Raw genomic sequence first — 26529 nt, forward strand, 5'->3', positions numbered from 1 at the left:
GCTCCTTCCCCTGGGTCCTGATGCACACACTACTTTGTGTGTGCCCTCCAAGAGTGTAGCCTCTGTTTCTCCCAGTACCGTCGAAGTCTTGCAGTCAAATCCTGCTAGCCTTCAAGGTTTGATTCTCTAGGAATTCCTCCTCCTGTTGCTGGACCCCTAGGTTGGAAAGCCTAACGTGGGCCTCAGAACCTTCAGTCCAGTGGGTGGACTTCTGTGGTACTAGTGTTCTCCAGTTGGTGAGTCACCCCCCCAGCAGTTTTGGATTTGATTTTATTGTGATTGCACCCCTCCTGCTGTCTCATTGTGGCTTCTCCTTTGTCTTTGGATGTGGAGTACCTTTTTTGGTGAGTTCCAGTGTCTTCCTGTTGATGATTGTTCAGCAGTTAATTGTGATTCCGGTCCTCTCGCAAGAGGGAGGCAACAGAGAGCTAATTCCTGTTATGTATGTTATCTGTTCATAGGGTGCTCTTTAAAGCTATATGTTTTTGTTTTATGAGCATGTATTTTTATTTTATCTTTATACACACATGTATCATTTCTGTTGCTTCTCTCACCCAGTAGTGTAGTTAGTTATTACATAAACATCACTGTAAGCAGTTATGTTTATCTAGTCTGTAGTGGCCAAGTGCTACATGTCATCTCCTCCATGGTGTACCTTCATCCCATTGTAACCATTTGTTCTTCCAATAATGCACACTGGGTTTGACTCCTCCTCTCTACCCACCACGAAGAAGCTGTAGTGAACTTCTTAGCACATGTCTTCTAATTACCCTAGATGAGAATGTCTTCAATATACATTCCTGGGAGCAAGATTACCAGGTTATATGTTTTGTGTATACTAAAAATGGTAGTAAACTGCTTTTCAGAATGCTGCCATAGTTTACCTTCCCACAGCTATGAGAGCTCCAGAGCCCCACATCTCCACCAATGCTGGCATTCCCCGGATTACTGAAGTTTTCACTGATTGAAGAAATAAGTACTGAGTGTCTGTGATGCACCCTGGCTGTGTTCTAGGTACTGGAAATACAGGGAGACATAATACAGTATAACAGATGGACCTGATCTAATTTTGGGATTGAGGGTCAGTGAAAATTGTCCAAGAAGAGGAAGTGATATTTGATATGAGATCTAAAAGGTAAGTTGGAAGACAATGGGAAGGTCAGTGAAGGGTCAGTGAGAAGAGAAGGAAGACAAGCTAAGTATTCCAAACAGAAGGAAGGGAGGGTATGTTCCAAGAAGACCTGATCCGGACAAAAATATGGCTCTTGGGAGAAAATTTGAAAGCACAATGGACTATCACTACATACCCACTAGAAAGGCTAAAACTATAAGGACCAATTATACAAAGTGCAGGTGAGGATACAAAACTGTCATTCATTGATGGTGGGAATGAAAAATGGTATGGCCATTTTGGAAAGCAGTTTGGAAGTTTTTCTTATAAAGTAAGACATATAACTTACCTATAACTTGGCAACTCCACTCCTCAGTGTACATTAAAGAAAACTGAGTGCTTGTGTTCACAAAGTAAAAACCTGTATAAAAGAGTTAGGTTCCTCCAAAAATTAAAAATAGAATTACCATATGATCCAGAAATTCCACTTCTGGGTATATATGCAAGATAACTCAAAATAGGATCTTGAAGAGATAATTTCACATTTATAGTCATTGAAGCATCAATAGCCAAGAAGTGGAGGCAACCTAAATGTCCATTGTCAGATGAATGGATAAAGAAATGCGGTATACACATACAATGAAATATTAGCCATAAAAAAGGTAGAAATTTTGTCATATGCTACAACAGGGATAAGCCTTGACAAAAAACGTTCTGCCAAATGAAGTAAGCCAGTCACAAAAAGGCAAATACTGCATGATTCCACTTATTTGATGTATCTAAGGTACTCAAACTCTTAGAAAGTAGAATGGTGGTTGCCAGGAGCTGGGGGGAGGGGAAAATGGAAGTTGTTTAATAGCGTTTCAGTTTTGCAGACAAAGAAGTCCTAGAGATGTGTTGCATGACAATGGGCATATAGTTAACACTGCTGTACTGTACACGTAAAAATGGTTCAGATGGTAAATGTTATGTGTTTTTTCCACAATGACAAAACTTCATAGCAGCTTTATTCGCAATAGCCCTTAATGGTAGAAGATCTGAATAGCCATTTTTCCAAAGAAGACATATAGATGACCAAAAGGTACGTGTAAAGATGCTCAACATCTCTAATCATCAGGGAAATGCAAGTCAGAACTATGTACCTATGGTCAATTAATCTACAACAAAGGAGGCAAGAGTATATAATTGAGGAAAGACAGTCTCTTCAATAAATGGTGCTAGGAAAAGTGTAAAAAAAATGAAATTAGAACATTCTTTAACACCATACACAAAAATAAACTCAAAATGGATTAAAGACCTAAATGTAAGACTGAACACTATAAAACTCTTACAGGAAAACATAGGCAGAACACTCTGACATAAATCGCAGCAAGATCTTTTTTGATCCACCTACTAGAGTAATGGAAATGAAAACAAAAATAAACAAATGGGACCTAATTAAATTCAAACGCTTTTGCACAGCAAAGGAAACCATAAACAAAATGAAAAGACAACCCAAAGAATGGGAGAAAATATTTGCAAACAATGTGACTGACAAGGGATTAGTCTCCAAAATTTACAAACAAACAGCTCATGAGGCTCAATATCAAAAAACCTCCAAACAACCCAATCCAAAAATCGGCAGAAAACCTAAATAGACATTTCTCGAAAGAATACATACAGATGGCCAAGAGGCCCATGAAAAGATGCTCAACATCACGAATTATTAGAGCAATACAAATCAAAACTACAATAAGAAATCACCTCACACCAGTCAGTATGGCCATTATCAAAAAGTCTACAAGGAATAAATGCTGGAGAGGGTGTGAAGAAAAGGGAACCTTCCTACACTGCTGTTGGAAATGTAAATTGGTGCAGCCACTATGGAGAACAGTATGGAGGTTCCTTAAAAAACTAAAAATAGAGCTACCATGTTATCCAGCAATCCCACTCCTGGGGATATATCTGGAGAAAACCATACTTCGAAAAGATACATGCACCCCAGTGTTCACTGCAGCACTATTTACAATAGCCAAGAAATGGAAGCAACCGAATGTCCATCAACAAAAGAATGTATAAAGCAGATGTACATATATACAATGAAATGTTACTCAGCCATAAAAAAGAATGAAATAGTGCCATTTGCAGCAACATGGATGGACCTGGAGATTATCATAGTAAGTGAAGTAAGTCAGACAGAAAGACAAATATCATATGATATCACTTATAGTGGAATCTAAAAAATGATACAAATGAACTAATTTACAATACAGAAACAGACATACTTCAGGAATGAACTTATGGTTACTGGGGGGCGGTGGGGAAGCAGGGGCAGAGGGAGGGATAGACTGGGAGTTTGGGAATGACATGTACACACTGCTATATTGAAAATAACCAACAAGGACCTACTGTATAGCACAGGGAACTCTACTCAGTATTCTGTAATCACCTAAATGGGAAAAGAGCTTGAAAAGCAATAGCTACATTTATATGTATAACTGAATCACTTTGCTGTGCATCTAACACTAACAAACACAATATTGTTAACTATACTCCAATATAAGATTAAAAACAAATAGATCGTTTGCTCAAGCTATTTTTTGTATCTTGGATGCCTTTGTTCTTATTTACTAGTTGAAATCCTCCATTTTTCTACCCTGGCTCAGTGATCTGTTCCCCAGTTCTTGGCCTATGTTAGGTCGTCTTTTATTCTGGAGCTCGGTCTATCAAATGACCTATCATTTACAATAGCTGGTCGTTCATGTCTGATCCTGTGGTAGGAAGAATGACAGCCCCCAAAGATGTCCATGTCCTAATCCCTGGAAGTTGTGAATGTTACCTTGTGTAGCCAAACTGACTTTGTAGATATGATTAAGGTTAAGGACCTTGAGATAGAGAAATGATCCTGGTGAGTCCAATCTAATCATAAGAGTCCTTACAAGGAGAGAAACTTTCCTGGTTTTAAGCCAGTTTTCCCAGCTTTTTTCTTTCAGTCAGAGAGAGATGTGATGTGACTGAAGAAAGAGATGTGACTGAAGAAAGGTCAGAGAGATGTAAAGTTGCTGGCTTTGAAGACAGAGGAAGGGGGTCATGAACCAAGGAATGCAGGCAGCCTCTAGAAACTGGGAAAGGCAAGGAAACAGTTTCTTCCCTAGAGCCTCCAGAAAGGAAAAGATCTTGCCAACCTCTATATTTTAGCCCAGAGACTTGTCACCCTTCTGACCTTTTTTGTCATTTTGAGCCACGAAGTAATTTTTTGGTTAAGATAGCAATAGAAAACTAATACAATCTCAAAGTATGTGGATATTTTGAAGACTCCACGGAAGCTTTGTGACCTTGACTCCCAACACTTTGTCTGGCACATAAAAACTAATCAGAAAATGTTGAAAGAATAAATGAACCGGAGTTTCTCCCTCCTCATTCTGCAAGTCGCGGAATAAATCTGTAATCTGTCAGCATCACTCCCATAGCCCCTCCACCTCACCCGAGACAATTCCTTTCTCCATTCAGAGACTTTGCTTTCCCTTCCCACCTTTATCACCTTTATCCTCAGTCAGTCGATCTTTATGATACGAGTACTGTGGATTCTGGTTAGCCAACATATCTGAAAATGGACCCTGTCGATTAGTACTATGGAAGAAAAAATGTAAAATACACATTTTGAAAACTCTTGTGAAAGATAAAAACACTGATTCCCTCAGAAAACATAGTACATAGAGACAAGGAGACAAAGAAACTTCAGGTATCATTACAAATTGTCCTGACAAATTGTCCTGTTACCATTTTAACAATGTCTTGTTGTCTGTCTTGGACTCATTCATTCAATAAGTATTTGTTTATTACCTACAATGTATTAGGTATTGTGAAAGTTCTTTAAGTCAGCTAATCACAGCTTAGTTAACTGAATTTACTGCTTAGTGATTATTTATCAATCTTTTATTTTTAATGACTATACTATTGATTTAACCTATGAACGGTTAAACATATAGATGCCCAGGTACAGCCTCTCTATTTCTAATATTATAGATCCCTGGATGATGAACAATGTATTAATGGAGGGAAAGAAAAGAGCAAACTGAGCAAGCGGGGAAAAAGATAGAAAAAAATAACAAAAGCCAACCTTAATATTGAGTACTTACTCTGTGTCAAGTGTTATGTTAAATTCTTAAGATGTATTGTCTCATTTCATCCTCAAAACCCTCTGAAATTTTCCCTTCATTTTAAAGACAAAGAAAGTAAAGCCCAGAGAGATAAGTAACTTGCCACTGATCAACAATTATTAAGATGGAGATGGGATCTGAACCTCGGCAAGCTGATTCCAGAGTCACAACCTACTCTTCCTCTGTAGTGGTAAGACAGGACTGAAAGATGAGGATGGTGGGAAGCTAAAGTTACCGTGCATCTCATTTTACTTATGCTTCTAGTCCATTGTGTTTCTTTTTTCAAATTAAACACTTGTTTGTCAACAGTTCAGAAGGGAACCCTGAAATACATCACACACTGGATTTAATCCCTAACATACTAAGAGTTCACACATGCCCCAAGACCCCATGTTAGGCACTGAACACAGGGATAAAATGATGGTCCCAGGAGGAAGAGGAAAAGAAGATAAAGGAGCTCCTTTCTTTTACCAGGAGCTTCCAAATCTCAGTCCACTTTTCAACTAAGGTATTGTTGACACTGGATGAAAATTAAGAATAAAATGTATATTGGAATGTTTGCCTGTTTAGATAAACAGGTGCTCACAATGACGGTATCAGAGAGAAAAATCAGAGACCTGAAAAATCAGTGCAACATTTAGCTTCCAGAAGCCTTGGAGAGACAATCCTAAAGCATGGAAAACAAAGCTGTATTTCTATTAGACACGAATGTGTATTTAAGACTGGTCTATATTTCTATATAAATCTCCAGACACAGGAAAATGGGGTTATCAATGCCCTTGACACTACTGATAGACCATCCAAAGCTAAGGCGGATGATACTTAGGATTTTCTAGCTTATTATACTTTTAAAAAATATTCATGAATAAGACAGTTATTCAGAAAACAAAATAGCCAATGGGAATATACTGTACAGCACAGGGAACGCTACCTAACGCACTGTGGTAACCTAAATGGGAGGGCAGTTCAAAAGGGAGGGGATATCTACATGTGTATGGCTGATTCATTTGGTTGTGCAGTGGAGGCTAACACAACATTATAAAGCAACCATACTCCAATAAAAATTAATTAAATAGCCAGATTCAGAATCATATATTTTTCTCATGCTTCTGTGTCATATAATGACTGAAACCATCTCATTCATGAGAAAAGTTGACAAAAGTTGAAGATGAAATGATTCAGAAACAACCAGATCCTCTTGTATTAAAGAAAATCTAATGTGACTCACACTATAATCAATAAACTGACATTTGAAAACCTAACCTTCAGTTTTTGTTTTGATTAAAAAACGAGAGAGTCAGAAATTCTAGAGTGTAAATATGCTCCCGGTAACTTAAGAGTTGATCATTCTGAAGTCTTGATTGCCAGAGAAAACTTTTTCTTGATTTTCAGCAGAGCCCGAACTGGTATCCAAGAATAAACCTCAATATTGAACTGACCTTTTCAAAGTAGAAGCATTTGAAATAGATACCTGAACAATGCAAACTATAATCTTTTAAAGGTACAGTCTCCTGACAATCAAGAAAGAAACTAAGATCACAGTTCTGTCTTCTAAACAATATGCTATATGTGACTAGTCCTATCTATTTTTTTTGAACATGTAACTTGACCCCACTTAGTTTTTTGTCCTTTATTTTTGTTTTGTTGTTTTTTTATCTGACCCACCATTTTGTTCCTGCTCAAGTCTTCTGCCACCTGAAAATTATGTTTTGAAAACTGTACTTCAGTCAATCATCCCCAAAATGAATCCCGAGCCTTTTTCTAATAATTTATTCTTCATGGTCCATCAGTGAGTTATAAAAATGAAATGACTGTTTGCACTGTGTTGTCATCTCCCTCACACCTCCCCCCAAACTGAACAAAAAATACTTACAATGGTTCTTAGCCAGGAGCATTTTATCCCTTATTCACTAGTGGTAAATGAGTCAGATATGAGTTGGCCAGGAAAAGAGCTGCTTTACCCAAAATCTTAGTACAAAATGAGTCATCTCACTCCAAACACCAATATATTCTCCAAAATAACTGGCAAGAATTTCCTATAAAAAGAATCTTGCCTTCACCCTTTTCCATCCATTTAGTTCTCTGATTTTTCTAATTTTTCAATTTCCTGTGTACTTATAACACTGCATTCATAACAAAGGCCTAAGAACATTTCTACCTCTTTACCTCATTGTGAAAGCCATCTTTCCTATACTGAGTTGGGGGACAATTCTGATAGCATTCCCCTTTAAAGAATAAATGCTCTGTGGCTTTTAAGGGTTCTCCCTGTCTGATTCTCTGTGATGAAATTCATGCATGGTTCAATAGAAATGCAAAAGCCAGTTCTAGAAGAATTTTTCTTTTCCTCTGCTGAAAAAGTGAGTTCAAAGCCACCAAAAATACTTCAAGCAAAACCATTTTCCTTCCCATAAGAAAAATCAATCAAAATAGATACAATCTGTCTAAAACTGATAAAGAAACATGAATCCAGGCCACAAGCTTCAACTGTTTCCCTGTACATCAAAACATTCCCATTCCCATTCTTTCTCTGCCATCAGATGAAGCTTAAAAATCACAGTGAACTGAAGCCAGGGTCAAGTCCCTATAGATGATCAGGAGTCAAGCACACTATGTACCTGAGGATAAACAAGCATGCTTATAGAGCCAATTCCTGCCAAAGTGCTGAGATTTTTATGTTATGTGGGGCTCACAACAGCACTTATTATTCTTTATTATTCTAAGCCCTGCAATTTAATGGGAAAAATTACTTACAATTCATTTCACTCAGGCTGGAATTTAGCTTCGTTTCTCTATACTAAATGAATTCTAAAGAATAGCTACGCTCCTTTTATATCCAACACTAACAGATGTTAGTTTCCTTAGTTTTACAGCCCTCAAATGACAGACAACTAACTGTATTTGGCCTTGGGAATAACTGCAACACCTTTGGATTATGAACTTGGTTTGGTTCTTAGCTGGGAACAGCAGGGGGTTAGTTCATATTATCAAAGATGTAAAATAAGTTTACCCTTATGCTCCAGATGCCCATATGAAGATATCTTTTAATACAATATTGTACAACTTTTTTTTTTCCTACTGGTAATCTTCTTTTTAAGTGGTTATAGTTAGGAAAAACAATTGCATAAAAATGAAATCTCTTATTCAATGTATCTCCTGCTTTTGACCAAAGCAAGATGTTAAATCCATTAAACTCTGAACACCCAGTAAAAGCAAGAAAAACTAAAACTGTTCATATTTGTGCATTCTTGGGAAAATTGCCAACCTATGTACTAGTAGCAGGATCTGTGTAATTAATGGTGATGTTATTGACGGAGGGAGTTCGATTTCATTCTCAGAAGCAATTTAAAAGTGCAAGCTGGCAGAGCTTTAGTGCAAGCTCACCTATTCATTTTTAAATTGAAGAAATGTGACTTTGAAGTCATCCACAGAGAGCACCAATGTCACTGTCTGTACATTTGGGGTGGTTTTGGTCATAGTAAAAAGAAATCCTGAATGTAGCACTGTCTGTTGAACAGCAAAATGTACAAATTGACAAACATTTCTTAAAAGGAGAAGAAGCAAACTCAATCTTTGGTTATCTTTATGTTTTTTTTTTCTTTTCCTGAAAGCTCTTCATATGAAGACTAATTAAAATCAACTCCTTCTTATCATAAAGTAAAATAAAATCAGACCCACATCCACACATTCCTTTATACACACTCCCATCTTCTTGGAAGGTGACTTTCATCTTTATCGAGTAGTTGTACCTCACGGACAGTCATATAAGGCTACCCAACTGACAAGCCATACCTCCAGCTTCTGCTCTCCTTTTTCCCCTTTGTTATATCAGTAACTTCGAAATGATGAGAGAAAGAAAAAGAACATCTTGAAAAATAGAGATAACTAAGGAAAGAAGTTAAGCCCACAAGAAGCTTTCTCCATAATGATCTGTACTAAATTATCCAACGGGGACCATCTATCTCATCACTCTATTTCTCTGTGAACTGTAACAACATGCCCCACCTCTGTGTTTCTCATGAAGAATGAAACACATGAATTCCTGACAGCCGACAGCATGTGCTGTGGCATCTGTGGCTTCGCAGAAGTGGAAGTGGAGGAGACCGGAGAAGGAGAGCCTAGAGAGAGGCTCACAAACGCTAATGATGAGCCTGGATGTTACTGACCCTGATGATTCCCCCCATGTTGCATTCATACCTGTTGTCTTCTCGAGCAAAGGGCTGTTCCACATCCACTGTCAGGGAGGCCAGGGCAGAAACGGTCTCCGTCTCCTCTTGCAACTGCGCCCCAGCCAGAGCGCAGCCCCTCGGCACACTCACCGTCCTTACCGACTTCCAGTACTTGCCTAAAAAACACAAAGACCCATGCATCATATGTTATAGGAATTTTAGTTCAACAGTGTTAATCAGAAACTTGTATAGGTCTAACTCAGAGTAATTGTTAGGTTAAAATTCACAATGTTATACACAGTTGTAATTTAATTTCTTAACTGTTATGATTAAGTGTTTTTCTCAATCTGGAATGCCAAGTTGTGAAGTGCTCATATTGCCAAGCCTGAGTCTCTCCCTTGCTCAGAAGTTAATAAAGTGAGGAATAATCCACAGTCTAATGAACTCACTATCAGACTGACAGCTGTCTCTGCAACTAGGTAAGCAAACTCTGGGCATCATGCCCTCTGGGTAATCCTCAAGAGACTGGGAGGTAGAAGTCTTATGGAGAAACTGAATGAACCAGTAATGTTAAAAATTGCTACTTGAGCCATTAACTTTTTTTTTTTTTTTAATGAGGTTGGAATATTAAAGGAAAAGAAAAGCCCAGAAATGCCAGCATGAATCGAATGGCAACTTTGCCAGAACAATCAGGTTTGTTAGTCCTGGCTGTTCTTTCTTTCTCAACCCCGGGGTGTGTACTAGAACAATAATTGATTTAAAACCTTAATATATGCATTGGCTGATGTTGGAGCCCTTCCATAAGTTATACGGATCCAATTATACGGATGTTTCTTTTTTTGAGGCAGGGAAGGAGAATGAGAGGAAAATAGGAGGTAATTTCATGAGAACATGCCAGTGGGATAAATAAGAAAGATCAGAGTCAACAGCCTTTTTGCAGCCCCTAAGCTATTTTTTTGTGAAGTGTTGAATAGCCCCATATCAAAGCAGTAGAGTCTCCCTAGGTGCTGACATGACTCACCAGGTAAGCAGTATCTCGGCAGCCTGACCAGTTAAGAGGGAAGCTGGCACGCAAAGTAGCTTACTTCCACCCCACCCCCAAATTAAAATAAAGTTATGCTAGAGTAGAAAAGACAAATGGGTGAATACTGGATTGGGGAGTAAGATAACCCAGTTCTAGACCCAGCTCTGCCACTAACCATCCTATGCTGGCAGGGCTCTTCGGCACTTTATTTTTGCTTCTCAGAAACAGTGGGATGGCCTCAAATTCCTTCCAGCTATAAGTAACATTTCGTGATTGGCCTCTCCTTATCTTACTGCTTCACAAAGGAATGGATGTCATGTCATGTTAGGGGAGGAGACCCAGTCTCCCATCCGCTCCCCATGTCGACAGAACCTTCTGGCATAGTTGTCTACTACTACTACTTTACTTGCTGTGATCACCTGGTCTGGCCAAAGTCAGAATCATAAAGCTTTTAATTTGGACCAAATGATACCAGTTCTAACTGAATGAACCCACAAAGTAACATTTTCTGAAAGCCAAGGCTGTGCCAGATGTTGAGGACACAAAGATGCCTCCCTGACACCAAGAAATTCATGGTCTAGTTAAGAAAGCCCTTTTAGTTAACAAACAATGACAATTCTGTATGGAGAAGGCCCATGTGATCCTAAGAGGAAATAAGAAGAACATATACTTTTGATGCCAAGAAGGCAAGAGAACACTTGCCAGAAAAAATAACACCTGACCAAGTATTTGAAAGACCATCAGAAGTTAGTCAAGCTGAAACAGAGGAAGATGGTGGTGATGAGGTATCCCTAGAAGAGGAAATAATGCACACAAATGTGCAGATACTCAAGTCTCTGTTGTTCACTGGGGTACAAAGTCCACTGCTAGGCACAAGTGGAATGTAAGCAGTATGGAGTGTAATGCAAGAGACTGCTATGGTGTAGGCATGGGCTAATTAACACACAATCTTGAATAGCATGCCAGTGATCTTGGCTTTCAACCTGTGGGTGATGAGGGGCCATTTTAAACAGAAGAGGCAGAGAATCAGGTTTAAATTTTTCAAAGATCCTTCTGGAGAGATTACGGATGATGGATTAGTAGGTGGTGAGAGTGGTGGCAGGAAAACCAATTTCACCTCCTGGCAAACATCCAGGCAGGAAATGATGATGTCTAAACCAAAAGTAAGTGACAGAATAGAAATGAAGAGATGGACTAAAGAGAGGTTTAGGAGGTGAGCAATGGAAATGCGTCTTGTCTTATTCTTTAATAGCCTCCTACCTCTCTCAGCTTTGAAAGATAATTCTGAATTGACAGTTCCACTCCAAGACCCTAATTTCTCTATATCACAATGTCATTATCATCTTACCCAAGTTGGAAATATCATATTCTATCTGTAAGTGCCTTCAGATATAATCAGTTTCACAAAGTATTATTATTAATTGTTATTTTAGCACATGATATTCACAGAGCAGGTGATTCTAGAAGTCATCATTTCCTTTTTTTCTAGAGTGACTAATATCAGGCCTCTGACAAATAAACAACAGGTGGTTTTGTGGGTTAAATTATGTTACAAATTACAGGAAAGAGAAACTCGTGTTACTGAGCTTCCAATATGTGCCAAGGACTGTGCTAGGTGTTTTCACATTTTAATTTTATTTACTCCTCATGACATTTATAATTTTATTTACTCCTCATGACAACTGTGTAGGCAGTGTTAGGTAATTTTTCTCTAAGGTCACATGGCTAAAAAGCAGAGGAGCTGAAATCCTCACCCAGGACTGCTTGACTCCGAAAATGTTTCTTCCTCTGTAATCGGCTGTCCTCCTTTATTTAGTCCTTCTCTACCACCCTCCCACTACCCCTAAAAATACAAAAATAGACTCAATATAGGAAAATCTGAACTTAAAAGAATTACGCACATGGCAAAACAATTTTATATATATATATATATATATATATATATATATATATATATATATATATATTCTTCCCTTTACCAAAGAAATCGTCTTTGGTAACAACAAATTACCCTTGCTCCTTAGATATGTGACTCAGCTGATCTACCTTTTACTGACTTTATGGCATGGGTTTATTGCACCTAGTGAGACAACCATGTTGAGACTAGTTCTTTCTACTCTTCACTTCTCATTACCTTCATTTCTCATAGTCTATTGCAAGTACCTCGTTGCTTCACTGATGAAGCTATCATGAAACTGGAGACAAGTGCTCATTGAAGAGTATCCCTTTTCAAAGTGATGTGTTTCTCACCACCTAGCTGAAGGCACCATTAGGCACAGTGCTCTTTGAACCTGTGGAGCCTACCCCAAGTTTCTGAAGCCTGTAGTGTTGTCCATCACAGACTTGTATCGCTAGAGGTCCTACAGTCCACGTGGATCACTTTCTTTAAGCCAGGTATCTAACTGAGAAGAGAATCAGAGGCCCGTTTCATGCAATTACAGCCAGGAGTTGCCCAGAGTCACCAGAATGTCTTTTGACCAAGCTACCCGTGCAGAATTTTTCTCTGAGTATTTCGGGCTCTAAAGGGAGCCCTGGGAGTCGAGATTTATAAATCGGGACCCCATCCTAGACCCAGAGAAATCATTTGGATCACTGGAGCACAGTGTCCACATTTATAAAATGATAGTGGTGGGACTGATGATAAGGAAAGGTCTCTTCCTGCTCTAATTCTCAATGATTGTTATTCTTCTGATGTCATATATCACTCTTGGATATTAGAATAAATTTGTTATGGCAGAAAATCTTAGTTTTCTGTGAGCCTATGAACACTTGAAGAGGCCAGTGGACAACTTACTTTTAGATAGTATGGCACATCTAGAATCCAAGAGCTTCAATTTTCAAGAATTGTACTTCTTCCTCAAGAAACATCTTTACTCCTCAAACACAATCAGGACAGAAGGACAATCATTAATGAGAATCATTCAGCAGAATGACTGACAATGATTCTTCAAAGTTTAGCCTTTATGCCTGTGAGTGGTGAGACAGATTTTAAATAGCTGAGACCTTTTCAATAAAATTTAATGTGTATAAAATATCCTGCTAAGATTAAATGTTAGAAGTTGGTTTTTATCCAAATGTATGAGGTTCTTCACTCAGAAATAACCCAAAACTTTAAATTCAACATGGCTTTTAGCAAAGCCTATAAAAACAAGGGAAATATTCTACATTAATAATGCATTTATAGGCCACTATCTCTATTTGTAAAGAAGAATAATTAAAATGGAAGTAGGTATAGCAAGACTGTGCAGTATGCAGCCAATTCAAACCCTACAGTTTATGGGTTATATTTCCATGTGATGGGTATTTTTTTTCCCCCTACAGAAACATATGTGCAAGAAAAATCCTATCTGTTGGCATGAGAATAATAGCCCCATTAGCAAGTTAGACAAATGAAGTAAGGGGTACTGCCAGAGTTTTCAGGAGCTGCTATTCATAAAGTAGAATACTAGTAACAGCCACCACTGTGTTGCTCTCCTAAGGCAATAAAACTGGCAGAAGAGAGGGGTTTTCCATTAAACCTGGACACACACACTCCCTCTTTGATCATATCCTCTATCTTTATTCATTTTTCCCATTGCATAAATCTTCCCACTTCTCAGCACTTCTGGGGGGGAATTATTTGGCTTTCATTGTTCTGCATTTGTATTTTGTCTGTAGAGGTGAAGCAAAGAATGAATCTAAAAGGTAAAAACTAGATAACAGAATGCAGACAGTCAAGAGTTAGAAGTGGGGGACACAGATGGAGTGTCGCTGGGTCAGATAGGAGCCATGAAAGGACATGTTGCAGGTACTGTGTAATCAGACTTCAGCATAAACCAGGTTTTTCTTGATAATGATCAATTTGGAAAAAGAGGTACTTGTTGACACATGAAGGTCTGTGTTAGCAATAACCTATCCACCAAACGTTTTCCCAACCAAAGCCCTTTGAGACTCTGAAAACCTCCTGACCCCACAACCTCCCCCTTCCATCATCATTGGGAGCCTTGGAGTCACTTCTCAAATTTGTTCTTGCCGCTTGAATGATGTCCTCTTTTGTCATTACATACCATGTTCCCATAGGAAAAGAAGCTGGCGCTGACCGAAACTTCTTCCTATCCCTTCAACCTTAGAGATTATTAACACCTGTGGGACGTACAAGGGGCCTATGTTCATGGATTCTCCAGAGCTCAGAGCTTGTTAGCTCTTTTTAAAGAGAAATTCTTTTCTGCATTTTTCCTGTCTATTCTCATGCAATCTATCACCCACATTGCTATGACAGTCCTTCTAAAACACAAGTCTGGTAATTTTGCTCCCATTTCAGAATACTAAATCCTCAGAGAAGAGTAAATGCTCCCACTGGCAGCCCAGGAGTTTCACAGTGTGGTCTCTTTCAGGTTCATTAAGATATATTTCTGGAGCTTCCCTGGTGGCGCACTGGTTAAGAATCTGCCTGCCCATGCAGGGGACACGGGTTCGAGTCCTGGTCCCGGAAGATGCCACATGCCACAGATCAACTAAGCCCGTGTGCCACAACTACTGAGCCTGCGCTCTAGAGCCCGCAAGCCACAACTACTGATGCCCATGCGCCTAGAGCCTGTGCTCTGCAACAAGAGAAGCCACCGCAATGAGAAGCCCGCACACCGCAACAAAGAGTAGCCCCTGCTCGCTGCAACTAGAGAAAGCCCGCGTGCAGCAATGAAGACCCAACGCAGCTAAAACTAAATAAATAACTAAACAAATAAATATATTTTAAAAAAGGATGTATTTCTTAGCTAAATGGAGAACTTTCTTGGGATCCTAAGCACTGTATATATGCAAAAATAAAGATATATTGGAAACTGGTGTATAAATAGAGTGATAAGGTAATTTTTCATTCATGTTTGGGCAATTTTGAGGCGAAAATGGGGCTAAAAATAAAAATTATATGTTATAGAACTATTTACTTATTAGTTGACAAAGTATACTAGTGGGCCTATAAAATAGTACTATTCAAAAATTGTCACAACTAATTATTATTAATTCTAAAATATAGAAATAGCACAATTCATGTATGCCAAAGCATAGTAACCAACTTTCAAAATATTATCTAAACATTAGAAAATGACAAACAGTATTATGATTTTTGGTAAACGTTCACATGTTAATCAGTTTTGTGGTCATATATCTCACTGACAGAGTCATCACTGGTATTTTTCCGTTTCAACGTGGTCTGAATATTTTGGACTGTTTCATAAAATTGCCTGAAATCTTCAAAGCAGAATTTTAGAGTTAATAAATTTTAAATTGTGGCATCTTTAATTTACTTTTCTTGAGAGACTATAATATTTTTGGTTGACAAATACTGTCTCTACCAGTGCAGTGCGATCTGGTAAGCTCAGAGCAATATCTGCTAAATGTGAAATATTTTCACTTCCAATTTTCAAAATATTGAAATGAGTATTTCATACCAAATATTTTCATGACTACTGTCTTGTTCCTTCTTTCAGAATACCTTTGGCAAATATTTTATGTAAGCTGAACTTATCAAAAAAGTTTTCTCCGTTTATAACTTCAAATTTTATTTACCAAATTTAGATGCTGCAAAATCATATGACTTCTTAAATTTCATTACATTCCAGAACAGAATATGTTTATCCAACTAAGAATAGTTTTTGGGTTTTTTTTTTTTTTTTTTTTTGCGGTACGCCGGCCTCTCACCGTTGTGGCCTCTCCTGTTGCGGAGCACAGGCTCCGGACGTGCAGGCTCAGCAGCCATGGCTCACGGGCCCAGCCGCTCCGCGGCATGTGGGATCTTCCCGGACCGGGGCACGAACCCGTGTCCCCTGCGTCGGCAGGCGGACTCTCAACCACTGCGCCACCAGGGAAGCCCTGAGAATAGTTTTATCAATGATTCTATCAACAAATATATATCTTTGAAAGCCTAGTTACAGATTTTCAAAATAAAATCTTGTACTGGTTTGAGTTCTTATCCTTCAGTTTGTTCATTTATTCCTTTGCTTTTGTAGGGGTCAATTTAAATGTTTTCCTTTTTGCAAATACTATTTCTTGTAATTGCAGTCCTTTAAAAGTTCCAAAGGTTATATTTTTGCTTCATTTCATGACTATTTTTTTATCAGCTTCATTGAGGTATAGTGTATACAGTCAATAAAATTTACCAACTTTAAGGGCAGGTTATGATAACCACTACAACAATCAAAATATGTAATACTTTCTTCAACCCAAAAAGTTACTTTTGGCCCTTTGGAATTAATTTCTTACCCTCCTTCTTAGCCCCTGACAACCACTAAAATTCTGCCACAGTACAACTTTTGCTTTTTCTAGAATTTCATAGAAATGTAACCATATACTATGTAGTCTTTTTTTTTTTTTTTTTTTCCGGTACGCGGGCCTCTCACTGTTGTGGCCTCTCCCGTTGCGGAGCACAGGCGCCGGACGCGCAGGCTCAGCGGCCATGGCTCACGGGCCCAGCCACTCCGCAGCATGTGGGATCTTCCCAGACCGGGGCACGAACCTGTGTCCCCTGCATCGGCAGGCGGACTCTCAACCGCTGTGCCACCAGGGAAGCCCCTATGTAGTCTTTAATATCTTTCACTTAACATAATACTTTTGAGATTCAAAAGATTTCTTTATTGGAATTCCCTGGTGGTCCCGTGGTTAGGACTCCACACTTCCACTGCAGGGGGCACAGGTTTGATCCCTGGTCACGGAACTAAGATCCTGCGCTGTGCAGCCAAAACAAAAAATTTCTTATCATTTTTTTATCTTATCATCTCTATCTTTGTTTCTTTGAATGTAATATGCTTTTTCTTTTGTCTGGTTTCTTTGATGTTTCTCAGTGTGAGTTTATTCATATTTGTTTTGCTGGTGAATGACTGGATTTCTTGGATCTGGGGATCTGTAGTTTTCAGCAAATTTATGAAACATTTTCCCATTATTTCTTCAAATATTCCCCCCTTTCGTAAGACTCCACTTATAGGTATGTTGAACTGACTGATGTTGCCCAATATATAACTGATATACTTTTTAAAAGTATTTTTCTCTCTATTCTTCACTTTGGATAGTTTCTGTTCTTCAGCTTAACTGTTTTTGTTTTTTTTCTTTTGTCTTCTGTAGTTTATAATCTGCCATTAATCATTTTAGGTTGCAGAATTTTTTAATATCAAATATTTTATTTCTATCTCTAAAACTTCCATTTACATGTTCTGTTTTTCATTTTTTTCTGCAGTATGTTTGTACTTTCCTGTTTACATTGGAAGTAACATTCTCGTCTGTTAATTTCATCATACCTTGCATTACTGAGTTAGTTTCTGTTAACTGACTTGTCTTCTGGTTCTAGGTCATAGTTTCCTACTTCTTTGTATGCCTGGTAATTTTCTTTTGGATGCTTGACATTGTTAATTTGAACATTTTTGGTTGTTGAATTTCGCTGTGTTCTTTTAAAGCATTGGACTTTGGGCATGCAGTTAAATTGCTTGCAATCAGTATGAACTTTTTGAGGATGCTTGTATTCCTTGTTAGACTAACTCCAGAGCAGGCTTTAGTATAAAGTTAATTTAGCCCTATTACTAAGATGAAACCATTTTGATATCTCTACATGATGCCTTGTATATTACAAGGTCTTTCCACTCTGGCTAGTGGGAATGCAAACTACTCCCAGTTCTGTTTGAACTCCTTGAATTGTTTAACCTACTGTTTTCCACTGGTTAGTTCCCCAGCCTTGTGGAGTTTCACCTTATGTATGGAAAGGTAAGTAAGACAGTGGTTTAAGGAAACTCTTGTACAGATACCCAGAACTCTTTCTTTGAGCAGCAACTTTATCGCAAGTATTCTGCCTCACAAATTCTAGTCACTTCAATCCCCCCAAACTCTGATCACTTCATTTTCTACTCAGAAAAACCACTACACTCTTTGAATTCTCTCTCCCTATGCTGCAGCCTGGAACTTGCCTCTTATCAGTAAGCTCCAGCAATTGTAGGAATCATTTTGTTTCTCTTTCCTTGTTTGTTTCCTGCTAGGATCACAGGCCTTCAATGCCTGCTGTCCCGTGTCCAAAAACAGAGTTTCACACTCCTACATTGTTGGTGGGAATGTGAACTGGTGCAGCCACTATGGAAAACAGGATGAAGGTTCCTCAAAAAACTAGAGTTGCCATATGATCCAGCAATCCCACTCTTGGGCATACATCCCAACAAAGCTATAATTAAAAAAGAAACATGCACCCTTATGTTCATAGCAGCACTATTCACAATAGCCAAGACATGAAAACAACCTAAATGTCCATCAACAGATGAATGGATAAAGAAGATGTGGTACATATATATAATGGAATACTAATCAACCATAAAAAAGAATGAAATAATGCCATCTGCAGCAACATGGATGGACCTAGAGATTATTATACTAACTGAAGTTAAGTCAGAAAGAGAAAGACAAATCCCATATGATATCACTTATATGTGGAATCTAAAATATGACACAAATGAACTTATCTGTGAAACAGAAACAGACTCACAGATATACAGAAGAGACTTACGGTTGCCAAGGGTGGTGGGGGGAGGAATGGATTGGGAATTTGGGATTAGCAGATGCAAACTATTATATATAGAATGGATAAGCTACAAGGTCCTACTGTATAGCGCAGGGAACTATATTCAATAGCCTGTGATAAACCACAATAGAAAGGAATATGGAAAATAATGTCTATATGTGTATAACTGAATCACTTCGCTGTAGAGCAGAAATTAACACAACATTGTATATCAACTATACATCAATAAAATAAATGTTAAAAAGTTTCATATGTGTTTTTCCTAGTTTACTTTTATTTCTGATCAACAGGCAATTCCTATAGTAGTTATTCCTTCATATGTGAGTTCAGAGGGCCATTTATTGAATATTTTGATTAGTGAATTCTAAATGATTAGAAAGATGTAATCAAAGTTCAGAAAACTGACTTACAAAATAGTTCAGTATTATTGCAGAATAGTCATTTCAAACATTTCTAAAGTATGGTTGATAATGGGCAGCAAAGAGAGAAATTTTGTACTGCCATGCTGAACGTGTTTCTTTGTCATCAATATCATTTGTATTTTAAGAACTTTGTATTTCATTTAATTGTATTTTACCCTGTGTTTATAAAAAATTATTTAAAATTTTGAGAACAACACCATAAACTTTCATTGATTAAATATCAAGCTTATTGGGTTTTGTTTTTAGGGATTTAAAAATACATTTTTATTAAACTTATAATTATATTTTATTATTTATAAAAAGTTAAGGAATTTGGTACTATGTAATCAATGCCAAATGCATTTCTGTTCTTTAAGATTAAGCTATGCTCCAGCAAAATTTAAATTTTCATATTAATATGAAATCAAAAGATTATATTGTCAGTGTTAGATTTTCACTGTAATTTATAACAGCATTCATAGTAATGCCCTAAGTTTTTTTTTCCGCAAATTTATTTCCAAAAACTTTAATTCCATGAATTGAATGAAAAATATCAAACCATTATTTGAATTAACTGATTTTTCTGTTTGTAGCATCCTAAGGACACTGCATCTTTAACCAAGATATTCTTCTAGTGGAGTCAACAAATAACAACTATTACCTCACTTTGGAGCTGGGAAAAAAAAAAAAAACGCTTGAAATTGAAAACTCATTAAAAAATTAAAATAAAAACTAAATGCATAGTCATTTTATCTAAATAAAAATCCATGCTTCATAAGTAATACCTAAATGCACCTTCTGCAACTGCACTTGTTAAATTGTCCCCTGTGGCCTTAGTTTTTATTTTTGTTTTGTTTTTAATAATGACTATATTTTAAAGTAGATACTACTACTGATTCAACATCATTGTGTCTTCAGTGTTCTTGTCACTCATCACTATATCCCCATGACGAAAGATCAATACTGATAAACATTTTGTGCAAAGTTACATGTTCATTACCAGCCTTCTTGGGAAACAACAATTGAGCACTAAACTCTGCTCCCTCTCTATTTCTTGAACACTTTTTATCTATTCCTAACTTCTGATTCCCCATGTTGCTCCCAACCGCACCTTCTGACAGTTTGGTGACTTCATGCATGTCACAAGCTGTGGCTACAGCACACCTGTTTGGTGCATCAGGTGGCAGAAATGTTGAATATTTCTCCCTCCATCTCCCGGGCCAGAAATTTAGGTGTCCTTTACAATTGGTGTTTTGGTTGATGTCTGGTATTTTAATATCATATCCAGATACCACTTGTTTCAGATTTTTCCTTTTTCAGAAACCAAATTGGTCCCACACCCTTTTTTTTAACATCTTTATTGGAGTATAATTGCTTTACAATGGTGCGTTAGTTTCTGCTTTATAACAAAGTGAATCTGTTATACATATATATATGTTCCCATATCTCTTCCCTCCTGTGTCTCCCTCCCTCCCACCCTCCCTATCCCACCCCTCTAGGTGGTCACAAAGCACCGAGCTGATCTCCCTGTGCTATGTGGCTGCTTCCCACTAGCTATCTATATTACGTTTGGTAGTATATATATGTCCATGCCACTCTCTCACTTTGTCACAGCTTACCCTTTCCCCTCCCCATATCCTCAAGTCCACATATATATGGAATCTAAGAAAAAACAAATAAAAAAAAGGTCATGAAGAACCTAGGGTTAAGACGGGAATAAAGACACAGACCCACACCCCTTTTTTGTAAATAAAGTTTCATTGAAAACAGCCATGTTCATTACACACTGGCTATGGCCACTTCCTTGCTACAATGGAAGAGTTAGGCAGTTGAAACACAAAGCCTCATATAATTACTGTCTAGTATTGTACAGAAAAAAATTTGCTGACCTCTGGTTCAAAGCAAGGAGGTAGGGAGACGAATATGCCTTATTTTGTAAAAGATCACTCTGGCAGCACGTTAGAGAAACAAAAATGGAGAAACCAAAATTGGATGTTGGAGACCACTTTGTAGGATATAGAAATGGTACAGTAGAAAGATGATGGAAGCCTGATTTGGGACAGTGGCCATGGGAACAGAAATAATTGGTTGGATAAATGAAATGTTTAAGGAGTACAACAAACAGGATGGGGTAATGGATTGGATGTAGACAGAAATGGAAAGAACAACAAGAAGGATAACTCCTAGATTCCTCTCCAGCGAAACTGGAAGGATAGTGGTGCCATTTACTTGGACCAATAAACATGGAAGAGGTTGAGGTTTGGGGCAAAAATAATGACTGGCTTTGGGCATGTTGACTAGACATGCCTTTGCAACATCTAGGGGAAGATGCTGAGCTAGAAGTTTAGGAAACATCTGGAACTCAGGTCTGCGGTCTGAGCTGAAGATAGAAATTTTGGAGTTATTCACGTAGAGGTGACTATGAAGCTATGGTCTGGGACGAAAACAACGATAAGTAAAATGATAAGAAATATTTATTAATTGCCTATGAAAATGTGCTCTATATGTAATTTCATAAAAATTCAAAACCACCTTGTAAGATAATCTCATTTTCTTTATTTTATAGTTGAGAAAACTGAAGTAAAGAGGGTTGAAACAACTTATCCATATTATATACTTAAGAAAAGAATATGTAGGGTGAAAAGCATTTAGGTAGAGGATGATGGGCCCACTAAGCAGAGATGCTGCATTTAATGCTGCAGCTAGAAGAGTTAAGAAGGGTTCTAACTTCATTTGTTTGGTTGGCTAAAACATGGACCGAAAGGTGGCCCACAGGAAGTGATCTAGAAACATCAGACCTACCTTGGTTTAATGAAGAGGAAGGGATTCAAAGACTCTGGGAGATTGGATTGTTAGACTGTATTTGTCTGAAGCCAAGTCAAAAGGACATAGGAGCCATCCTGAAAGAGCTCTGAATAATCAGAGCTTGAACAATTTCAACAACAAAATAAATAATGATAGTATTGGATTATAACCTATAGAATAAATATACATGAGCCCATACTGATATAAATATTATAACGAATAAGTTAGTAAATGGAAGAGAAAGGACAGTTCCTCATGACAGATAACTTCCAAGTAAGAAATGTAGACAGAGTAAAGAAAATAGAAAGTCGGCATTGGAACACCAGACTAATAATTTTTGCAGGCAAGATCTACTGATGGCTGCTAAAGTTAATGGGCAAAAATTTGAGGAGAAACAGTATATTTGCATAATCTCAAAGTATCTTCCCAACATGTTTATTAATTCCAAAGGGAAATATTCTAACTTTATACTGAAGATTGCCTTAATCAAGTGATCCAGGCTAGGGCTAACCTTACCAATAATAAAACATACTGACATTATGTGCTGCAGATCTGATGCACTAAGAACGATACTGAATCACTGCTGTGGTAATCCTGCCAATAATGCATATCCTCAATCTAATTATGAGGAAACATTAGAGAAACCCAAGCTGAGAGACATTTTTCAAAATAACTGACCAGTACTCTTCAAAAGTGTCAAGGTCATAAAAGGCACAGAAAGACTGAAGAACTGTTGTAGTTGAGAGGAGACTGAGACATGACAACTAAATGCAATGTGTTGATTATAGACTGAATTCTGGAACAGAATAAGGAAATTAGTGAAAAAACTGGTAGAATCCAATGAAAGTCTATAGTTAACAGTACTGTATGACTATTAATTTCTTAGTTCCTGTAATTGTGCTATGGTTTTGCAAGATGTCAACTTAAGGGAAGCCAGGGGAAGGTTATATGAGAATTCTATAGTGTATTATATTTGCAAGTTTTCTCTAAACTTAAAATTATTTCAAAATAAAGTTTAATAAAATCACTTTTTAAATCTGGCAGTAGAAATGCCACTGGTGACCACAGTGAGATTGAAACCAGAATAGAGTGGTTCCAATAGGGATTTCTAGCTGTGAAAATGAAGATAACTAGATAGAAACCTTTTTCAAGAATTTGTTCCTGGAGGGTTTGAGAGAAATAGGATGGTAAACTGGGGAAGGAGTGAGGCTGTTGGAGTTTGTTCTTTAAGATGAGAGATTTTAGGTTGTTTAATTGTTGATGAGAATGAACAATTCAAAGAAAGCAGTTTGGTAGCTGCAATTTACTCTAAGAAAAGTTTACTGCCGAGATTGCCAGCAAAGGTGAAACAGATGGAGGTTTGAGGAGAGTGAAATTTGAAAAAGTAGTTTGAGAGAGGCAGTGAAAATTGACCTGAGAAACACAGCAGGATTATACTGGGCCCACTTGAGTTTGGTGTTCATAAACTTACAGGAAATCAAATTGCTATGATTCATGACAATCTCAAGCGGACCTGTTTATTTACATCCAGTGTTAGAGAAAGTTCCTTGTAGACTATATTCAGGGTTGAGATTTCATTAGATTGGTAAAGTAAAAGGGCAAGATTTTTAAGGCAGATTAAAGGTAGAAGGGCAAATGGATTTAAGAGTTAGTGTTTTTAAGCTGGACATAGAAGTGAAGAAAGGAAAGGGATAATGAATTAGAAAAAATGACAAATTAAAATAAATGAAATAAAATAGAAAGTCTTAGGTGTGTGGGTCAACAATTCTACATGCGTCTGACGTATCCTTCTCTGGCAGAGATCTACCTGCTAGTACTGGTTTAGAATTCATTTTTTTTAGGTCTGCTAAGACAGTAACAGATGGTCATCTGCTCTCCAGGTTCCTATTATTTCCTTTTGCATTCTTCATCCCTATGAGTGTATGTCTTAAAAACAAAACAAAGCAAAACAACAAAAAAAGATCCTCTTAATTTTTAGTGGAGTTTTATGGAGGAGTGAAAGTAAATGAATATTTTAAATCTATTATCATTACTTGAAATTATGCCCCTCCACCATTTTAACCCCACAAATAAGGTTTATTATTCTCTGTTTCTCTTTTCTACTGACTTTCCCTAGTGGCTTGTGTCCTTGTGCATTTTACTTTATTCATTTATTTAAATATGTATGTATTTATTTACTTGAGCTCGTATTTTGTTGAATTTGATCTCTGCATATACTGAGGGTCTAAATTAGGGATACTTCCTCCAGAAAGGAATTGTATTTGCTTCCTTCAGAATTAGGGAGGAAGACAAAACCTGTTTAGTGTCTATCAAATTCATATCCCTAACTTTGATGCAGACTTCAGGCTTTTTTGTGCAGCTATAGCACTGATGTCATCATTTGCCCCAGGGATACTCTCCCATTTTGTGTTACTTATTGATTACTGCTCGCTCCCTATTAAATTTCAGTTTATGTTTTCTTTTTCCCTCATATTCCCTTATGTTCTAGGAAGCCCACTAATGGATTAAAATAGTCTGTTTTAACGTATGCAGAAGCTATTTAGGAGAGGTCTATTCTAGTGTCTATCCTGGGATACTTGGGAACAGGAAGTCTGGTGGAACTCTGTTCTTATCTGTGAAATGAAGTGGGAACAGGAAGGTCATATGCTTTAACAGAAGGAAAGTGGGCTTTGAAAGCATAGCCAGACCAGGGTTCAAGTGTTGGTTTTGGTGCTATTAGTCGACAGACTTCCAATGAGTGATTTAAACTTGTTAAGCCTCAATTTATTCATGAACAAGATGAGGAAACTAATTGTGCATTGCAGAATTGTGTGAGGACTAGAGATTATATATACATATATACTTTATTTATACATACGCATATATATAATCTATGTTTGTGTATGTGTGTGTATAATGTATATATAAATACCTAACAAATGATCTTCCCCAAACTTGACCTTCGAGCACACCATAATGGTATTGCATGTGTGAAGTGCATCTGGGTGCTAACAGCTGAGTATAATCAGAAAGCATTTCTGTCCTTAAAGAGTTTTCAGTCCTAGAAAGATGCATAGTTTTATTTAGACTCTTGGTGTGATTAGTTCTGCCTTAGTAGAAACATGAGTGAAAGAAAACTCATAATTACAGATGTAGTTGGAATTAAAAAAAAATTCCAGACAAGTTAAGTCTCTAAGCAGATGGCAGGTTTTCCTTTTAATTCTGGTATATTCTAGTATTAGTGCTCCACCAAACAATAATCAGAGTCTCAACATTTCAAGAGAATGGTTAATTAGAAGTTCAAAATCAGCTTTCAAAAAGCCACGTGTACAAGGTTGACCTGGCTCTGATACAAGCAAGGGTTGGCGGGGTTAATAGTGGGAAAATGTCTAACGCTGCTTTTCTTCAATGAAGGTCGGCCTGGCCCAGGGCTGCAACGTCAAGGCCTCTGTCTAAAGCCAAAAAATCTATGACAAATAGCAGCTCACACCTGACAACAGTCAGGGTTTTAAACTCAGCAGGGCAGGGATTTGAAATTCTGCCAATCCTTGCATTTTTCTGTGATTAGATGTATTTTGAAAGTTTACAAGGGACTCCAGAGTGGATTCATAGCTCCATGGCTCCCTGCAACTTGGCACTGCCCTTGTAAAACGGACTGTGGCTAAACCTCAATTAACCAGAATGTCCAAAACTCCAAATCTTCAGTTTAACTGATTTCCCCCTTAAACCTGTCACTTTTGGATGAAATAGAAAAAAGTGCATACAAAAAATTGCAAAAGGAATTAATTTCTTTGTGAGCTAGAATAACATAATGGCAAACACCACAGACTCCGGAGCTAGAATGCCTGGTTTATGAGCTTGCTTTTGTCCATTTAGTAACTATGTGTCCTTGCAAAGTATTTAACCTAGATGTGCCTCAGTTTACTTGATTGTAAAAGGGGAATGAAAATAGTACCTACCTCATAGGGTTGTTAAGTAGATTAAATGATTTAACTTATATTAATAAGAGTGCTTAGAGCAGTGCCTGGCACACTGAAAACACTCAGTAATTGTTATTTTATTACTTGCTAACAGCTTACAGGGTTTGCATTGTGTAAATAATTTCATCCAATATGCCTCCATAACTTTACTGTGGCGAAAACTGATATTTAAGATGGGTTCCCCAAATTTTAAGCCTTTCAATCAGCAGTTTCTTTTTCTTAAGTCTAATATTCATCTTTCCTTGCAAACCTTTTCTTCCTCTACTGTTCCCCATCACAGGAGGTGACATCAGTACCTACTCTGTTGTCCAAGCCTGAAACTTAGAAACCATTAATCCTCTCCATGCCTATGAATTACATACCAAGCCAGCTCTACTTCTGAATTAAACGGTTCACA

General features: G+C 37.6%; 1 protein-coding gene and 1 long non-coding RNA gene across 15 annotated transcripts in view; one reads left to right on the forward strand and one right to left on the reverse strand.

Moving 5' to 3' along the window:
* Positions 1-20172, forward strand: part of LOC141279530 (uncharacterized) — a 129064-nt gene extending 108892 nt beyond the window's left edge. For 2 of the 3 annotated variants that reach the window (XR_012333922.1, XR_012333921.1), the window contains exon 3: positions 19962-20171. This is a non-coding gene — a long non-coding RNA (uncharacterized lncRNA). Of the gene's footprint in view, positions 1-19961 lie in introns of all 3 variants that reach the window. The other variant, XR_012333923.1, reaches the window with a different exon arrangement.
* The window catches only part of HDAC9 (histone deacetylase 9), a 576603-nt gene that overhangs the window by 21468 nt on the left and 528606 nt on the right, over positions 1-26529 (reverse strand). For all 12 annotated transcript variants that reach the window (XM_073809646.1, XM_033862982.2, XM_033862975.2 and 9 more), the window contains one exon: positions 9445-9592. In XM_073809646.1, the coding sequence (XP_073665747.1) occupies positions 9445-9592 (148 nt within the window). The remainder of the gene's footprint in view (positions 1-9444; positions 9593-26529) is intronic.

The sequence above is a fragment of the Tursiops truncatus genome, chromosome 9, assembly GCF_011762595.2.
Source record: "Tursiops truncatus isolate mTurTru1 chromosome 9, mTurTru1.mat.Y, whole genome shotgun sequence".
Lineage (NCBI taxonomy): Eukaryota > Metazoa > Chordata > Mammalia > Artiodactyla > Delphinidae > Tursiops > Tursiops truncatus.